This window comes from Palaemon carinicauda, chromosome 27 (genome assembly GCF_036898095.1).
Source record: "Palaemon carinicauda isolate YSFRI2023 chromosome 27, ASM3689809v2, whole genome shotgun sequence".
In the NCBI taxonomy this organism is placed as follows: domain Eukaryota; kingdom Metazoa; phylum Arthropoda; class Malacostraca; order Decapoda; family Palaemonidae; genus Palaemon; species Palaemon carinicauda.
The window spans coordinates 92190134-92208102 of NC_090751.1; the positions used below are offsets into that span (position 1 = coordinate 92190134).

Genomic DNA, 17969 nt, shown 5'->3' on the forward strand with positions numbered 1-17969 from the left:
ACAAGAGGACCGGATAAGTTTATTCGGCTCGTGCCTAATAGTCGCCTCAGCCAGGACGTGTTTGCGGCACCTACGTTTAGCAAGAGCAAAGTCATACAAGTCAAAATATAACGACTGCAAAGTAGCCTTATTAAGAGACTTAAAGATACTCTCAGTATCATAAGTTAAGGCTATCGACTCCGTAGACGTGGCCAAGTTCAAAGTTCGACCAACACGTAGGCGGGAATCATACTCCTGTTTAATAAGGGATTCCGGGAGACGGGGAAGCCGTTCACTAAACATTACTGACGCACAGTCCGCTGTTAGCTTGCCAGAAGTAAAGGTGGTATGGACATTGTCCCAACACTCATTACCTGAAGGAAGAAGGAGGGAGATCGGATCTACCTCTCGGATGGGAGGCAAGGGCTTCTCCTCCAGAGCATATTGAAAAGCCAGTTCTGCAACCTTATTGACGCATGGAGTCACGGTATTCTTGTCCATTAAGAACATTGTGAAAGAACTTTTATGAGGCGTCAACATGGTATTGGTGCAACCAATATCATTCAGAAACCTAGCCCAAACAGATTGGGCTTGTTCCTTTGGGAAAATGACAGTCTCTTTGGGGACCTTATCCAGCCGAACCAGAGCTTCCTCGGTAAGCCTGGCATAACCATGAAATGGAAATGCGAGACCAGGATGAAAGAATTCAAAGTCCTCTAGTGGACGAGTACCAAGACCTTCCAATGTTAACATCCCGTCTGAGAATGGGGAATGAAGAGCCATGCGCCAAGGGTTATTCTTGGTAAACGGCGGAAGCTTAGAGGCATCCGGGATGAGAGAGCTTTGAACTCGCTCCGGAGCACCCTGCTCTAATGCCCCAAGTCTCTGACCAATGTTAGAGAACATCGTGTCCATCTTGGCCTGCATTTCCGACACAATCTTAGACTGCATCTCCGACACAATGCGAAGCATGGCTGATTCGGAAAGGCCCGGGTTAGGAGCAGAAGTGGCGGATTGTACTCCAGGGTCGTGAGACTTAGAGGAGGAGCCGGAAGCCTTAGATGACGGGTTTGTTTTTTACTTGGAACTATGGGAAGCCTTGTGGGGCTTACGAGCTTTTGGCAAAGTTCTAGATACAGACTTATCTTTGGGGGGATCCGGGTGTGATCGGTGAGACGAATCACGGTCCCCAGAAAAACCATGGAAAGAAGAGAGATCAGATGAAGAAGAAAGAGCGGGGCTGAGGATAGGAATCTCAGCGCCGGTAACACCTGCCTCACTTACCACCCTACCTGCATCCGGATCATCCAACAACATAGGTTCCACATCCAAATTCAAGGAGGCAACATTGTCTTCCAGATCTCCGGGGGCATCCAACGGATCTTGTTCCTGGTCTATGAATCCCGCAATAGTGGCTTCAATGTCGGCAATGATGGGTGCCGCAACATGCCTAGCCACAGCGGCTGAAGACTTGGCATTAGGGTAGATCATAGCACAGTAGTCTTCAGATAGGACGTAAGGCTGTTTTGATTTCACGTTTCGGGCAAATCCCCCAACCCACACTTTCAGTGTGGCCCGAGCCGCAGTCTTCTGCTCCGGGGATGCCTGAAATAATAGTGGGAATTACAGAAAGGAAGATTTCCGGCGGTCCTTCAAGACCATAGAAATCTTACTAAATAGTGTATGTATACCAAAAAAAGGTAAAATAATTAGAAAGACAACATAGCCAACGGGACTCACCGAATCAGATCCGAGGGTGGTGATGAGGTCAAAACAGACCATACAATTATCAGGGTGCCAGACCACGATGTCTTCCAGCTGAACTCCGCAGAGGGCATGAGACCTACATACAGTATGGCCACAAGGCTGGTGAAGGACAGCCGCACAGGCCGTCGTCTGACAATGCACCATCTATAAAAAGAATAGTATATGAGAAACTGTAATTCTCTTAAGTAGGGGCGGGTCCGGAGGACCCGGGACTAAACATAAGTCTAACTTAAGACTAGAGCTTAACTGTAATACTCTTAAGTAGGGGCGGGTCCGGAGGACCCGGGCCTAAACATAAGTCTAACTTAAGACTAGAGCTTAACTGTAATACTCTTAAGTAGGGGCGGGTCCGGAGGACCCGGGCCTAAACATAAGTCTAACTTAAGACTAGAGTATAGCTATCCATTCCGGTCGAGCCGGGATCATAAAGAAGGATGCAACAAAGAATTAAGACACATGGTGTCTGATTTCCCGGAGCGAGGTTAAGCCCCGGACCGGGAAATAAAAGTACATCCATAAACCAATACATATAGGAACTCCGGGATAGTGATCTGTTATATATAATCATAGGAACTGTTATAAATTAAGAGGGGGGCGGAACTGTAGATAAGAACCACCAACAGAACCCGGAGGGTTTCGTATAACATAATAAAAGTGTGATAGGTGAATATAAAATAGGGTGCACCGGGATCCTACTCTGTTGACCGGTGGCCAACCCGTCTAGACAGAGACGAAACCGCCGGGACACCCGGAGGACAAAGTCCATAAACACTGAACTACCCCCTCTAAAAGGAGGGAAGGCAACGGTCCCCTAGGGGAGGGGGGAGAGAAGCCTAGCCACCAACCTAGCGAGAGGGGGAGCTTGGGGGAGGATCCCGTGATACGGAGCAGCAGGGCTACCAACTGACGATCCCCAAACACTATCAAAACAGATCATACGGAGTAAAAGCACAAATATTCATTATAAAAGTAATAGCGTTGAAAAATATATAAATATACACATAAAAAATTAGGGCAAGGCATGCAAAATAATAAATAAATCCCAAAGGACAATAACCTGATGGCTTATATAATAAAAATTGCCGCCCAGTAACGAAGGTCGGCAAGCCATCTACGATACGTAACCTGATATCGGCCCTAAATATGAACCACAAGGGTTCTAAACGCTAAATAATGAATATCCACAGTAAAACATATAAAATTTAAACTAATAATAAAAATAATACACTTAGTAACACCGCGAGTGAAACTAAAAGCTCTCAAAACAGGAGTACCAACTGTAAGCGGAATCGAGCAAGACCGAGATGATCGAAGAGAATAAACTCCTATAATTTAAATATTAAACGATCTAGATTGCTCAAAACACAGCAAAACATAGCTTGGTACTTAACTTAGACGGTGTCTCCTGGGAAACCGATGAAGAAGCCATAATCCAGTGAAAAATAAGGCAAAACACGAGAGTACAAAAAAGCGGGTTACCACACAGGCGTGCTAAAAAGGAGTTGGGTTCTGAGCGGATGCAGAGTTGGTGGTGCCGAGTGAGGTGGAACGGCTCTCCTCTATTGGGGTCTTTGTCGTGGATGAATCTAAATAGTGCGGGACCTTTGGATTATACGCCCAATTCTATACCGACACCAATAGGTGAGCGAGCTAGTTAACCTAGCACTCCTTTACATTTTTTCTCTGGTATATTTAGCAGTAAATTACCTAAGAATAAGTGCTAATAGGAGCTTATTCACTGGCCGGCACAGGTTCAAGCCCAGAAATGGTATTTTTATTATAATATTAATTTTTAAATATACTTACCTGGTAGTTACATATATAAAAGGGCCCTCCCTCCTCCCCTCTGAAAACAGGGGCATGGAATTTCTGAGGAATGTTGGGAATGGTTCTAGTAACCTATGAGAGATAGCGCTTATGTATGACAACCTACTGTCATGGCGGCAATTGCCGCAAAATTTTAATTTCTGCCGTGCGCACGACGAAACGCGGGATTTAAGCTATATTTATGTAACTACCAGGTAAGTATATTTAAAAATTAATTTTATAATAAAATACCATTTTTCCTAACTATACAAAACTTAGCTATTTAACCAAACTTGCCCGCCAGCCCTATCCCCCTTGAAGTCCTACCTCCAAGCAAAGTGAGCTCAAGCACAGGTGTGTGAGAGGGGGGGTGGGTGGGTTAGCAAGCTACCCCCCCTACCCCCGCTAACTAGCGGTGTGGGTAGTAAACCCTCGTTGAAAGTTAATGGCTCGTCATTTCAGCTACGCCGAAAGTAATGCCCCTCTTAAATAGCTAAGGTTTTTATAGTTAGGAAAAATACATTTTAAATATTTAACTTAGCCGGTGAATATATAATAGCTGCAACTCTGCGGCTCGACAGAAAACACACTCAAAAAACTCGCGAGCGATCGCTATGAAGGTTGCGGGTGTGCCCACCAGCGCCAACTGTCGGCCAGATACCACTCTTGTATGTAAACAAAACCTTCAATTCTTCTCTGTCGACGTTGACGACAAGACGTATTCATACTCGCTGTAGAACCTGGAGTTTTCTTAACATATTTGGTGAAGTACTTCATTTTGGTTTGAGCTTTCGCAATACAGGTGTTTTATCTTCAACTTAAATCTTGAACTCGTTTTTGGATAGATTTAATTTTTGATGACTTTGGATTGTTTTTTGGACTTTCCTTGACTTTTAAATGGCCGACCCTTCCCTCAGTACGGAAGTGTGTTTAGGCTTTTAGCAATTATCTTATCACGTTATAAATTAATTATAGATTTTCCTCTATATATTTTATATCTCAACCGCCTTTATTAGGCCTCTTCGATTAGCTTTCCATTTATAATAAACATCAAAATAAATTTTAATGATTTGTTTATATGCGACCTTTCCTGAGAGTAGGCGGTCCTAACTTGGAAACCGAAGTTAAACAACGTTGAGCCCTTTCAATCGTAAATAGCTTTTAAAGAGCTAATGATTTAAAACTTATTAAATGAATATTTTTTAATAGATATTTTATGAAAGATTTTCTTTGAATAGTCTTCGTACTGTTTCAAAGATGAACTAACGTTTAGTTTATTTATGCTACGCAGTTTGCGCTCTATCGTTACGATAGAGAGAGAGAGTATCACGGTTTCACTTTGCAGAAAGAGTAAATCGATTCTGACGTTTTGTTCATTCTTCTTTCAAAGCTTAAATGTTTTAAATTCTGTTTTAAAGGAACTTTTTAATTGAAAAACCTTTCAGTTTTTTCCTTTGGTCAAATAACCTGTTTTTTTGACGAAACGTAAGTGGGCTCTTCTCTTAGGTGCGAAATCAAGAGAGAGAGAGAGAGAGAGAGATAGAGACGGAGGGAGAGAGAGGAGAGAAAACGTTCCGATCTTTATCTCGTCCCAAGCGGGTAACGTTGTTCTCGAGTTACTCTCGTCCCTAGTCTCTGTACGGGGAGAAAGGATAAAACGTTTTTAGTTTTTTTTTCTCTTCCCAAGGCAATGTACGGTGAGAGATTGAAAACGTAGTTTTGAATGAACTAGTGTTTAGTCTCTTCCCCAGCCACTGATTTTTTTATCTTAAAATATGTTTACTGTTTTTTGCTGGTATTAATATGCTTACATTATACGACTGATTTCGCAATTACAGTACAACCTTTTGATGAGGGTAGAATTGCGTGCTTCAGGTAGAAATCAGTTTTATTCATACCTAATGTGAATTGTTAAAAAATTTGATTTCAGTGAAATAAGTGCAAAACAGAAAATCGTAGTGATAAAGTGATATTGCGCAAAGTGTTATCAGTGTTACGACCGAGGGTTCGTCTGTTCGTGCCTGTCGTTCGCCTAGTCCGGGACCTCTTGCAAGCTCCCAAGCCCAGGGGAGAAGTAATGTCGTACGACTTATGGGTTCGAGAGGCCTTGATCAGCGAACAGACGTTCCCTCTATGGTATCGGGTGTATCTTACCAAGATCACCCCTACCATAAGGCGAGAGAGACGATTTTCTCCTCGTCATCCGAAGGCTTTTCGCATAAGAAACCGTGGAACAAGGTTTCGAGGCCCTTTAAGCGAAAGTCAGTCCTTTCAGGACAGGTCCAGCGTCCTGGTTTTAACCATTAGGACAGCTCTGACCCTATGCAGTCATCGGAAGACTGCTCGCCGCCTAACAAAAGCGTAACACAGACTCCGAGAGTCTTTTTGTAGGCAAGGTTTTGCGGTCACAGACGTTACCCTCGTCTCTTACCGCAACCATTCCCGTTGATCGTAAATGGGTTGTACGGCAAGACATGCAGAATAAGCTTGCCTCCCTTATGGAAGACTATTCTGCCGTTAAGTCAGTTGAGCCTAGTCGTTTATCTCATCGAGATCCTGGCCTTCAGCCACCCTAACGTTCCTTTGTGCGTCCTGTTGACGTTGGCGTAGCCAAGTCACGTCAGTCAGGTTGTTTAGAACCACACTCGATGCGGTCTCGTGTGGATTTTCAGCCACATTTGGACGTTAGGCCACTTGCTGATGCTCCTGTTGACGTTCAGGACGTTCACTAACAATCGGAGTTGACTTGTTTTGACGCTGAGCGTCAACCTCCGCATTCTAGAGTTGTTTTGACTGCTCAGACTAGGCGGTCAAAGCAGTCTCGAGTGGACGCTGTGCGTCCTCACGCACCTGTTGTTGTTGACAGTTCACAGACTGTCAAGCAGTTACATGACGTTGCGTCCTGGTCTCACGCACCTGTTGTTGTTGACAGTTCACAGACTGTCAAGCAGTTACATGACGTTGCGTCCTGGTCCGCTACTAATGCACCAGTGCGTGTGGACTCTGCTTGTAAAGCATTGCCACCACGGTAGGTCTCTCCCTTGCTTGAGACTCGGCTATTATCGGACAAGGTTCCTTCAGATGAGGAAGTTGCTGTTCCCCCTCCTACTGATATTCCCTTGAGGACTCTGTCAGACGGAGAGGAGCCTAAAGCTGCTTAGCCCTCTATGGACTTTAAATAAATCATGCTGATTTTTAAGGATCTTTGTCCGGATCTTTTTGTAACTGCTGCTCCTCGTTCGCCTAAACGTCAGAGTTTACACTAGGCCTAGCTACTTCGAAGCCGTTGTTTTATAAGCTAGTGCTCTCTCGCTCTTCTAAGAGAGCTTTACGTTTGCTAGGCGACTGGTTTATCACCAGGAGGAGTTTGGGGGAGACAGCCTTTGCTTTCCCTTCTTTTAAACTGGCTTATAGAGCGAGAGTCTGATATGACACGAGAGAAGTTCTCGGCTTGGGAGTTCCTGCCTCTGCCCAGATAGACTTCTCAAACCTCATAGACTCTCCCTGGCGCCTGGCCATGAGACGCTCCAAGATTTTACAGGTCGACTTCACAGCTATTTTCGAGCCTTTGAAGTTTTGCTGTACAATTATGTCATGCATAAACAAGGCTTTCAGGGATGGCTCCAATGATCTGACAGCCACGTTCTCTGCAGGAACAAGTCCCTCAGGGATGGCTCCATGATTTGGCAGCCATGTTCACTGCAGGAGTACGTAAGAGGCAAGTGCGCTCAATGTGTTCATTGTCAAGACAAACTTCACGATGAAGTCTACCAGGCTGTCTTGACAGCATTTATGGAAGGCGACTGGATGGTCTCTCTCGACCTTCAGGAGGCATACTTCCACATTCCTATACACCCGGATTCCCAACCGTTTCTGAGGTTTGTTTACAGGAATGTGGGGTACCAGTTTCGAGCCCTGTGCTTTGGCCTCAGTCCTGCGCCTCTCGTGTTTACGAGGCTCATGAGGAATGTGGCAAAATCCCTCCATCTATCGGGGATCCGAGCCTCCCTGTACTTGGACGACTGGCTTCTCAGAGCATCGTCCAGTCTTCACTGTCTGCAGGATCTACATTGGACGTTGAGTCTGGCCAGGGAGTTGGGACTTTTGGTCAACCTAAAAGTCCCAACTGATCCCATCCCAGATTATTCTATATTTGGGGATGGAGATTCGCAGTCAAGCCCTGCTCGAAGTCCAACTAATGCTGAAACGAAACGTTTATTCAGTCAGGAGTTGGAACAGTCTCGTAGGGACTCTCTCATCCCTGGAGCAGTTTGTCTCACTAGGGAGACTACACCTTCTGCCTCTCCGGTTCCATCTAGCCTTTCACTGGAACTAGGACAAGACATTAGAGACGGTATCATTCCCAGTCTCCGAACCAGTAAAGGCATGCCTGAAATGGTGGGACAGCAATATCAGTCTGAGAGAGGGACTATCCCTAGCAGTCAAGAACCCAAACCACGTGTTGTCCTCAGATGCGTCGGATTTGGGTTGGGGTGCGACCCTGGACGGTCGGGAATGCTCGGGTCTGTGGACCTCAAGTCAGAAGAGCATGCACATCAACGGCAAGGAGCTATTAGCAGTCCACTTGGCCTTGATGATATTAGAAGGCTTCTTCGAAACTTAGTGGTAGAGGCAACTCAGACAACACCACAACTTTGGCGTACATCTCCAAGCAAGGAGGCACACACTCCTTCACGCTGCTCGAGATCGCAAGGGACCTTCTCTTATGGTCAAGAATTCGAGGCATCTCCCTGTTGACGAGATTCATCCAGGGGGACTTGAACGTCTTGGCAGACTGTCTCAGTCGGAGGGGCCAGGTGATACCCACGGAATGGACCCTCCACAATGACGTGGGCAAGAGTCTTTGGGCTACTTGGGGTCAACCCACCATAGACCTCTTTGCCTCCTCGTTGACCAAAAGGTTTCCAATCTATTGCTCTCCAGTCCTAGATACAGAAGCAATCTACATAGACGCGTTTCTACTGGATTGGTCTTTTCTGGACTTATATGCATTCCCACCATTCAAGATAGTCAACAAGGTACTGCAGAAGTTTACCTTTCACGAAGGGACAAGGTTGACGTTGGTTGCTACCCTCTGGCCCGCGAGAGAGTGGTGCACCGAGGTACTTCAATGGCTGGTAGACTTTCCAAGAAGTCTTCCTCTAACGGTAGATCTGTTACGTCAGCCCCACGTAAAGAATGTCCATCAAAGCCTCCCCGCTCTTCGTCTGACTTCCTTCAGACTATCGAAAGACTCTCAAGAGCTAGAGGCTTTTCGAAGGAGGCAGCCAGTGCGATTGCAAGAGCTAGGAGAGCTTCTACCATTAGAGTATACCAGTCGAAGTGGGAAGTCTTTCGAGACTGGTGCAAGTCAGCATCTGTGTCCTCGTCCAGTACCTCTGTAGCCCAAATCGCAGATTTTCTTTTACATCTGAGAAAGGTTCACTCCCTTTCAGCTCCCACGATTAAGGGCTACAGGAGCATGTTGGCTTCGGTCTTTCGACATAGAGGCTTAGATCTTTCCAACAATAAAGATCTCCAAGATCTCCTTAAGTCTTTCGAGACCTCTAAGGAACGTCGTTTGGCAACTCCTGGATGGAACTTAGACGTGGTCCTAAGGTTCCTCATGTCAGACAGGTTTGAGCCATTACATTCAGCCTCCCTGAAGGATCTCACCCTCAAGACACTTTTCCTAGTGTGCTTGGCTTCGGCTAAAAGGGTCAATGAACTTCGTGCCTTCAGTAAGAACATCGGCTTTTCTACAGAAAAAAGCCACTTGTTCACTTCAACTTGGTTTCCTGGCCAAAAATGAACTGCCTTCTCGTCCTTGGCCTAAATCTTTTGATATTCCTTGCTTATCAGAGATCGTAGGCAACGAACTGGAAAGAGTATTATGTCCTGTTAGAGCTCTTAAGTTCGATTTAGCTCGTACTAAGTCATTACGAGGGAAATCTGAGGCATTATGGTGCTCAGTTAAGAAACCTTCATTGCCTATGTCAAAGAATGCTTTGTCATATTTTATCAGATTTTTTAATACGAGAAGCTCATTCTCACTTGAATGAGAAAGGCCGATGTTTGCTTAAGGTTAAGACGCACGAAGTTAGAGATATAGCAACCTCCGTGGCCTTCAAGCAAAATAAATCTCTGCAAAGTATTATGGACGCGACTTTTTGGAGAAGCAAGTCAGTGTTCGCGTCATTTTACTTAAAAGATGTCCAGACTCTTTACGAGGACTGCTACACACTGGGTCCATTCGTTGCAGCGAGTGCAGTAGTGGGTGAGGGTTCTACCACTACACTTCCCTAATTCCAATATCCTTTTAATCTGTCTCTTGAAATGTTTTTAATATTGTTTTATGGGTTCGGAAGGCTAAGAAGCCTTTCGCATCCTGGTTGATTTGGCGGGTGGTCAAAGTCATTTCTTGAGAGCGCCCAGATTAGGGGTTTGATGAGGTCCTGTTGTATGGGTTGCAACCCTTGATACTTCAGCTCCTGGGAGTCTTTCAGCATCCTAAGAGGATCGCTGGGCTCCGTGAGGAAGACAGACTTACAAGGCAGAGTAATCGTCTAAGTCAACTTCCTTACCAGGTACCTATATATTTTGGTTTTGTTATATTGATAACTGTCAAAATGAAAAAACTCTTAGCTTATACGCTGTAAACATAATTAACTCTGGTCTCTACCCACCTCCTTGGGTGTGAATCAGCTATTATATATTCACCGGCTAAGTTAAATATTTAAAAATGATATTTTAATTATAAAATAAATTTTTTAATATACTTACCCGGTGAATATATAAATTAAATGACCCTCCCTTCCTCCCCAATAGAGACGCAGCGGGACGAGAAGAATTGAAGGTTTTGTTTACATACAAGAGTGGTATCTGGCCGACAGTTGGCGCTGGTGGGCACACCCGCAACCTTCATAGCGATCGCTCGCGAGTTTTTTGAGTGTGTTTTCTGTCGAGCCGCAGAGTTGCAGCTATTATATATTCACCGGGTAAGTATATTCAAAAATTTATTTTATAATTAAAATATCATAATTATCTACGAATTTGTCATTTTAGAGGTATTTTCTCATTGGTGGGTTATGTAACTGACTATAAAGGATTGATTTGTTTACCTGTGAGGTAGTTGAGTGTCAAACCCTGTGCAAATGACTTGCCCACTCATTGCTGGGGCAGCTACTGTTCCTGGTCAAGAGAAACTGTTTCTTTCTGTTTGTTATGGTCAAACTTATCAAACATCTTTTGGCAAATATTAAGATGAATAATTTAACATTAAAAGTTACCTTATGAAAATCAGAAACCCTTAGAATAGCCTTATAAGACCTAAAGTTAAATTAGTTGGTTATTTAAACTTACAGGGTATATTAATAATTAAATGTCAGTAAATGTGTAAGAGATTTCTGAATTGATAAATATTGAAGCCACATCAGAGAGCTCCTGATTTACAATGTTAACTAAAGGCCTGAAAAAATCCCATTCTCATGATCCTAACCCAGCAAAACTTGTCTGCTCTGTTTAAATTTGGTAATCGTTATGTTCTCCACTTGTTGAAAAGCTGCTTTCATTAACCCAAGTTATGAATTGAAAACTATTAAATCACACTTTATTTATTTTTTGTTTGTTATTGTGGCAATTCGTGTCTCATCTTGTATATTGTCCAGAAGGCTATTTGCATTAACCTGACAATTCCCTGAATTGATAGCCGTTACTTTGGCGTACTATATCTTGTTGCTCCAACCTCTATTAGGCGAAACTAAATACTGTGCAAGAGTTTGTTAGGTACACTATTTAGAATTTACATGAAATGAAGGAGGATGAGCCAAAGTTGATTCGTTATGAAAATTATAATTATTAAAATTATTAGAATTATTATTATGGAAATTATAATAAAATTATTATTATTGAAATTATATATTATATGAGACTGACAAAGTCAGGTTGTGTAATATAATATCTTATTTCAGAATTCTCCTACCCTGAGAAGTAACAGCTGGTACTCGAGTCATGGGAATGGAAATTACCAAGGATTCTTCTACAGTATTTATTAATAGTTTAGATGTAGATGAAAATAGTCATTATCAGGTAAATTAACAAATATGAGGAATATTGGTATATATACTGATTTCTTGTAAAAGTATTATATATGTATAAGATACCAGTAATAGTTGATTGTGCTTGTAATACATAATATTCAATCCAATTTATTAGTGATGTTTATGTTTTCATGGAGATATTTTTAAGCCTCTTTGACAGTATAAGGACCTTTTGTAAGTTTTCCTAAATGCCTCTGAGCACTTATTTATGTTCTTTCTGCATTCAAAGCATTGGATTTTACCTCGATTATATGCTAGAATTTTATTTATGTAACTGATTTTTAGATTACTTGATTTTTTAAAGCTCTAATAGTGCAGACAGTTCAAAGGGATGTACCCTCATTTATAATAGATTAGATGCTATTACAATGGTACAGGTTTCATTTCTGGGTCATGTATAATTCAATATCCCGAAGTGAGTACATTGGCTGCTTTTGTATTACAGTTTATTGAAAGCTAAAACAAAAGGAAAGGTAAAATGAGTGAGGAAGTTTCTCTGGAGTCTCCTCTGAAGAGTGAGGTGAGTGATCCACTCTCACTCTCTCCAATCAAGCAGGAAAGCAAGGACAGCTTGTTGCCTTTAGATCCACTTATGGAACTCAAGACAGAGGCAGAAACCTTTGAGGCTGACATTTCCAGTGTAAAGTACTTGTGCAAGATGGAGTCATCAGAGAGTGATGATCCTGGCTTTCCTGTTGTAATTAATGCTATGAATGAACCGTTTATGAGTAGTCAGTGTGAAAAACCTCATTGTGATGAAATACCCAAACCTGAGGTGGAAATTGACAATGAAAATGAAGTACATGTGTGTAGATATTGTGGTGAAAAGTTTGATGATGAGTTTTTGTTGAAAATGCACAGTGTAATTCACATAAAGGAGATGGGTCACAGATGCAGTGAATGCGGGAAAGCCTTTCACAACAAGAGTGATGTCACAAGGCACATGAGGACTCACACTGGAGAGCGACCATTCCAGTGCAGTGAATGTGGGAAGGCCTTTTCTCAAAAAGGGCATCTGACGTGGCACATGAAAAGACATGCTGGAGAGAAACTCTATGCCTGTGAAGAATGTGGAAGAGCGTTCTCCATAAAAAACGATCTCAGTAAGCACATAAGAACTCATACCGGCAAGAAGCCGTACGACTGCAGCTACTGCGGGAGAGCATTTTCTGCTAAAAGTAACCTTGTATACCATATGAGGATTCACACAGCAGAGAGACCATTTGTTTGTGGTGAGTGCGGAGAAGCATTTATTAAGGATAATGATCTGGTAAAACATAGGAGTCTTCACACTGGTGAGAGGCCATTCAAATGTGGTGTCTGTGGTAAGGCATTCTCACAGAAAGCTAACCTTAAGGTGCACACTCAGATCCACAGTGAAGAGAAGCCATTCCAATGTAGCGAATGTGGAAAATCCTTCAAGGATAAAAATTATCTCAAAACACACTCAAAGGTTCACTCTAGTGAAAAACCATTCCAGTGCAGTGATTGTGGAGAAGCATTTTCTCACAGTTCTAGTTTTAAGAGGCATTCTAGAATTCATGGCATCGAGAAGCCATTCAAATGCAATGAATGTGGGGAAGCATTTTCTAAGATCTTTGATGTCTCAAAGCACTCAAAGGTCCACGCCAGAGATGAACCTTTTAAATGCAACGAATGTGAAAAAACATTCTCTCGGAAAGCTAACCTTATAGTGCATATACGAACTCACACGGGAGAGAGGCCATTTGAATGTGGCGAGTGTGGCAAGACGTTCAACCAGGCGAGTCACTTTCAAAGGCACACTTGGTTTCATGGTAGAGAGAAGCCGTAATGAATGTTATTATTATTATTACTTGCTAAGCTACAACCCTAGTTGGAAAAGCAGAATACTACTGTATATGGCCAGGGGGTCCAACACGGTAAATAGCCCAGTGAGGAAAGAAAGCCCATTTTTTTTTTTGTTACTTTTCAAATTGTGCTGTGATGTGAGGGATGTCATATAAATTCTGCCTTTGAGATCAACTGTAGTTTCAAATTCATATAACAATTTCTACAGTACAAAACCCACTTACATGTTGGGAATCTTCAAGAACTATTTAAGAGGAAGTCATTCAGTTGGAAGTGAATACTATTGTGATACAAATTGGAGAGCTGAAAAAGAAAAGGATCACTTCATGGCAATGGTATTTTTTTTCTATAAATTCAAATACCTCTAAGAAAATATGGGAATTCATGCAGGACAAAAGCGGACTTTTCTAGAAGCATTTTATTGAAGGAAATAAATAAAAGTTTGGAAATTGTAGTTCTCAACTTTTGTATTAGATGTGTAGTGAGAGGCAAACATTGAATGAAAGAATTAAAGTTGAATGTAAGAATGATAAATTAAAAGGCAGAAGGTAGTCAAGATAGGATCTAGAGGAAAGCTATAAAGATCCTCTGTTACTGCGGTCCAAAATATGCTCTGGAAGGCTCAGTAACCCACCGATTTGGCCTTACACAAGTACCTGGAAGGTTTCTATAAAGGTTCCCCTCTCGGGGTTGAATTAATGGGGGGTGAGAGTGGTAGTTTCTGTGCGTAAGGGACTAGTGAAGGAGCAGGAGTAATGATGTTGCATTTGATTGGTATCGTAAGCACAATGCTTATCTTTTTATTTATACACTGGTCTGTGAATCCTGAAATAAATTACCTGTGTAAGACAAAGTTTTGATTTGGACCTACTGAGTAAGAATTAGTTTAATTTTCATAGGTTACAGCAACCAGATGACTGATTTTCTTAATTTCTCTTTATATAGGTCCTGATTTCAGATATACTAATCACAGTGTCATTTGCTTGGATCACTTATCAGAATATTTCCTATCTTTGTGCTCATTGATTTTAACAGGTATTGAGGGAATACTATGGTGAAATGTATAAGAAAGTTTTGCGTAATCTTTGATAGTGTTTCATGGTGAAAAGTATATTTATGAAAATTATCAGTAATCTTTTAAAACCTTTTTTCTAGTTTCATGCATGGGTGTAGGAGTAGCAGGGTATGCTGGGGAGGATATAGCCCCCTGCTTTTTTGTCAAAATTAACTTCTTTTCTTTCCCCTGGTTTGTTTGTAATCTCCAGGGAACCATTCTGTTATTCTTTTATTCCATAGTTTATGTCTCCTGTTATATGTCCATTTCATTTTGTTACCTGTACATAATTTTAGAATATTCTCTACTTTAGTTTGCTCTCGTATCCATGTTCCTCTTTTTCTGTCTCTTAGAGATATTCTTATCTTTATTCCTTCCATATCTCTTTTAGTTGTAACTAGCTTTTGTTCTAAAGATTTAATAAGGTTCCAAGTTTCTGATGCATAAGTTAATACTGGTAGGACCAGATTAAATACTTTTCTCTTTAGAGAAAATGGCATTTTACTTTCATAATATTTTTTTGTGTACTAAAACCTCTCCATCCTATGCTAATCCTTCTTTTAATTTCAGTCTCATGTCCTGGGGAAACACTTACTGTCTGTCCTAAGTATGTATATTCATTAAGAAACTCTAGAGGTGCATTCTTAACCCTTATTTGTTATCTTTGCATTTTCATTGAACATTATCTTAATTTTGCTCATATTCATTTTCAGTCCTACATTTTTACTTTCTCTATTCAAATCTTCTTTAGTCAGACTTCCTTTTTTGTGATGGTTAGGTAACAGAGACAGGAGCGAAAAGTGAAAATTCGCAAATGCCTGTTGCCCTATGGTGGGGTAACTCCTAACCTAACAAGTCACTGCCCCCTTGCCTACGATCAGGTGCCCGAGCGGCTGATTAATGAACTAAGTACTGCCTCGTGTTATTTTTATTTGGTTTCTACCACAGTTTATAATCAAATGTATAGTGTACAGTACATATGTACACATGCACACTACATATGTACACATGCACACTACATACTGGACAAGGTAAGGCTACAGTACAGTACTGTACTACAGTAAACTATAATTTTACTGAGTAGCCATCATCCCCTTACTGTACTGTATAACAAAACACTGTTGTTCCTATCTAGTAATACTGTAATGTAACATTCGTTGATACTGCAGTGTATATTACTGCGATACATGTACACAAAGCTAAAAATTATAGATTATCGTGCATTGGAAACATGAATGAAACTCCGGTTAACTTTTTGATTTCAACTCAACTGTAAATAAAATATGAGAAAAGTTTTTCAAACAAAACTATTGAAATTAGTATGCTAATGGGAAAATATAGATCAAGTAATAATTGTTTCTTTCAGGAAATATGAAATATCCTTTGGTAGCATGCCTTAATAATAAGGGAGTTATTTGATCCGAAAATTGAGGTTACTGATGGTGGACCACACAGGGTTAATCAGCTGATATGGAATGTATAAAGGTAAACAATGGAAAACATTATAATTCGCTAGGTTTTTATTTACTAATGTGATACTAAAATGTCATGTGGTTTGGCCTAGAAAACAAGCTTGTTGCATATGCAGATGATGCTACTCTCTTTACATCAATTCCATCTCCTGAATGTAGGTCTGGGGTTGCTGAATCCCTTAATAGAGATCTAGCTAAAATTAGTGCATGGTGCAAATGATGGGTTATGAATTGAAGCCTAATAAAACTCAAAGTATGATTTTAAGTAGGTCAAGGACAGTGGCTCCTCAAGATCCAGATCTCAGTATTGATAATGCTTCTTTAGCTCTGTATGATCTTTAAGATTTTAGGTGTGATTCTCGACAGCAACTTTACTTTTGAGAAATGCGTTATGTCTGTGTCTTCTTCAATTGCAAAAAAAAAAAGGCTTTTTGAAAAAGCTTTTAGGATTTTCGGTGATCAATCTATTCTGAAGTGATTTAATTCTTTCATTACACCTTTTTTCCAGTAATGTTCTCCTGTCTGGTCTTCAGCTGCTGATTCTCATCTTAATTAGTTGGACAGAAATTTAGTCTATTGAATTTCTTATTCTTGATCTAGATACAGTATTAATCTTTTGCATTGTCGTTCAATTAGTTCATCATGCATGTTGCATAAGATTTTTATGATTCTGATCATCCTTTACATTTAGATCTTCCAGGACAGTTCTATCCTGTTCATAATATTAGACATGCAGTTAATTCTAATAGTCAGGCCTTCTCCATAAGGATCAATACTCCACAGTTTTCTAGAGGTTTTATTTCAGCTGTGGCCAAGTTGTGGAATGATCCTAATTGGGTAGTTGAATCAGTAGAATTTGAAAAGTTCAAACGCAGCAAATGTTTTTATGTTGAACATGCTGACATAAGTCTTTTTTTTATAGTTGTTTGTATATGAAATATATTTTGATGTTAGTGTTTTTGAAATATTTTATTTTAGTTGTTCATTATTTTCATATCGTTTGTTTATTTCGTCATTTCCTTTCCTCATTGGGCTATTTTTTTCCTTGTTGGACCCCTGGGCTTATAGCATCTTGCTTTTCCAACTAGGGTTGTAGCTTAGCTAGTAATGATAATAATGATAATAATATTCTCGATAGGGGCAGCTTGAGATCAACTTGGAATAAACAGAAAAAAAGAATTCAGTAGCTATTGGTTGTTAAAATTCAACCTTAACTGATAACAGAAAAGTAAAAAAAAAAAACATTGGGATTTAAGCACAATTAACATTGAAAAATCAAAAAAAATTTTAAACTTCTTTTTTTCAATATTAAACTTAGCTGGTGATTATATAAGCTGCAACTCTGTTGCTCGACAGAAAACTCTACGTTAAAAATCCGCCAGCGATCGCTATGCAGGTAGGGGGTGTACTACAACAGCGCCATCTGTCGTGCAGGTACTCAGTACTCAATGTAAACACAGAACTCAATTTTCTCTCTGTCGGGCTACCGGCAAGACCTACTAATTCGCTGTGCTAACTGGATTTGTTTTCACAACTATTGGTGAAGTACACTATTCTAGTTTTGAGCTTTCGCTATGCAGGTGTTTTATCTTCATCTCAAAACTTGAACTCGTTTTGGATAGAATTAATTATGGTGACAAAGATAGTATGGACTTTCTTTCACTTTTAAATGGCCGACCCTTCCCTTAGACGGAAGTATGTTTAGGCTTTTAGTAATTATATCACGTTATAGATTTTCCTCTATATATTTTATATCTCTCCGCCTTTATTAGGCCTCTTCGATTAACTTTCCATTTATTATAAACATATAAAAATAATTTTAATGTTTTGTTTATATAGAACTTTCCTGAGAGTAGGCGGTCCTAACTTGGAAACCGAAGTTAATCAACGTTGAGCCCTTTATATCGTAATTAGCTTTTATAGAGCTAAGGATTTAAAACTTTTTAAATGTAATATTTTATG

At 40.8% G+C, this 17969-nt stretch overlaps 1 protein-coding gene across 2 annotated transcripts in view; it reads left to right on the forward strand.

Annotated features, from left to right (window-relative positions):
• Positions 1-13489, forward strand: part of LOC137620805 (zinc finger protein 135-like) — a 116129-nt gene extending 102640 nt beyond the window's left edge. Inside the window, exons 2-3 of one of the 2 annotated variants that reach the window (XM_068351254.1) lie at positions 11523-11640; positions 12097-13489. In XM_068351254.1, coding sequence (XP_068207355.1) covers positions 12130-13464 — 1335 coding nt within the window. In that variant the 5' untranslated portion in view covers positions 11523-11640; positions 12097-12129 and the 3' untranslated portion in view covers positions 13465-13489. Of the gene's footprint in view, positions 1-11522 lie in introns of both variants that reach the window. The other variant, XM_068351253.1, reaches the window with a different exon arrangement.
• Positions 13490-17969: the final 4480 nt, after the last annotated feature.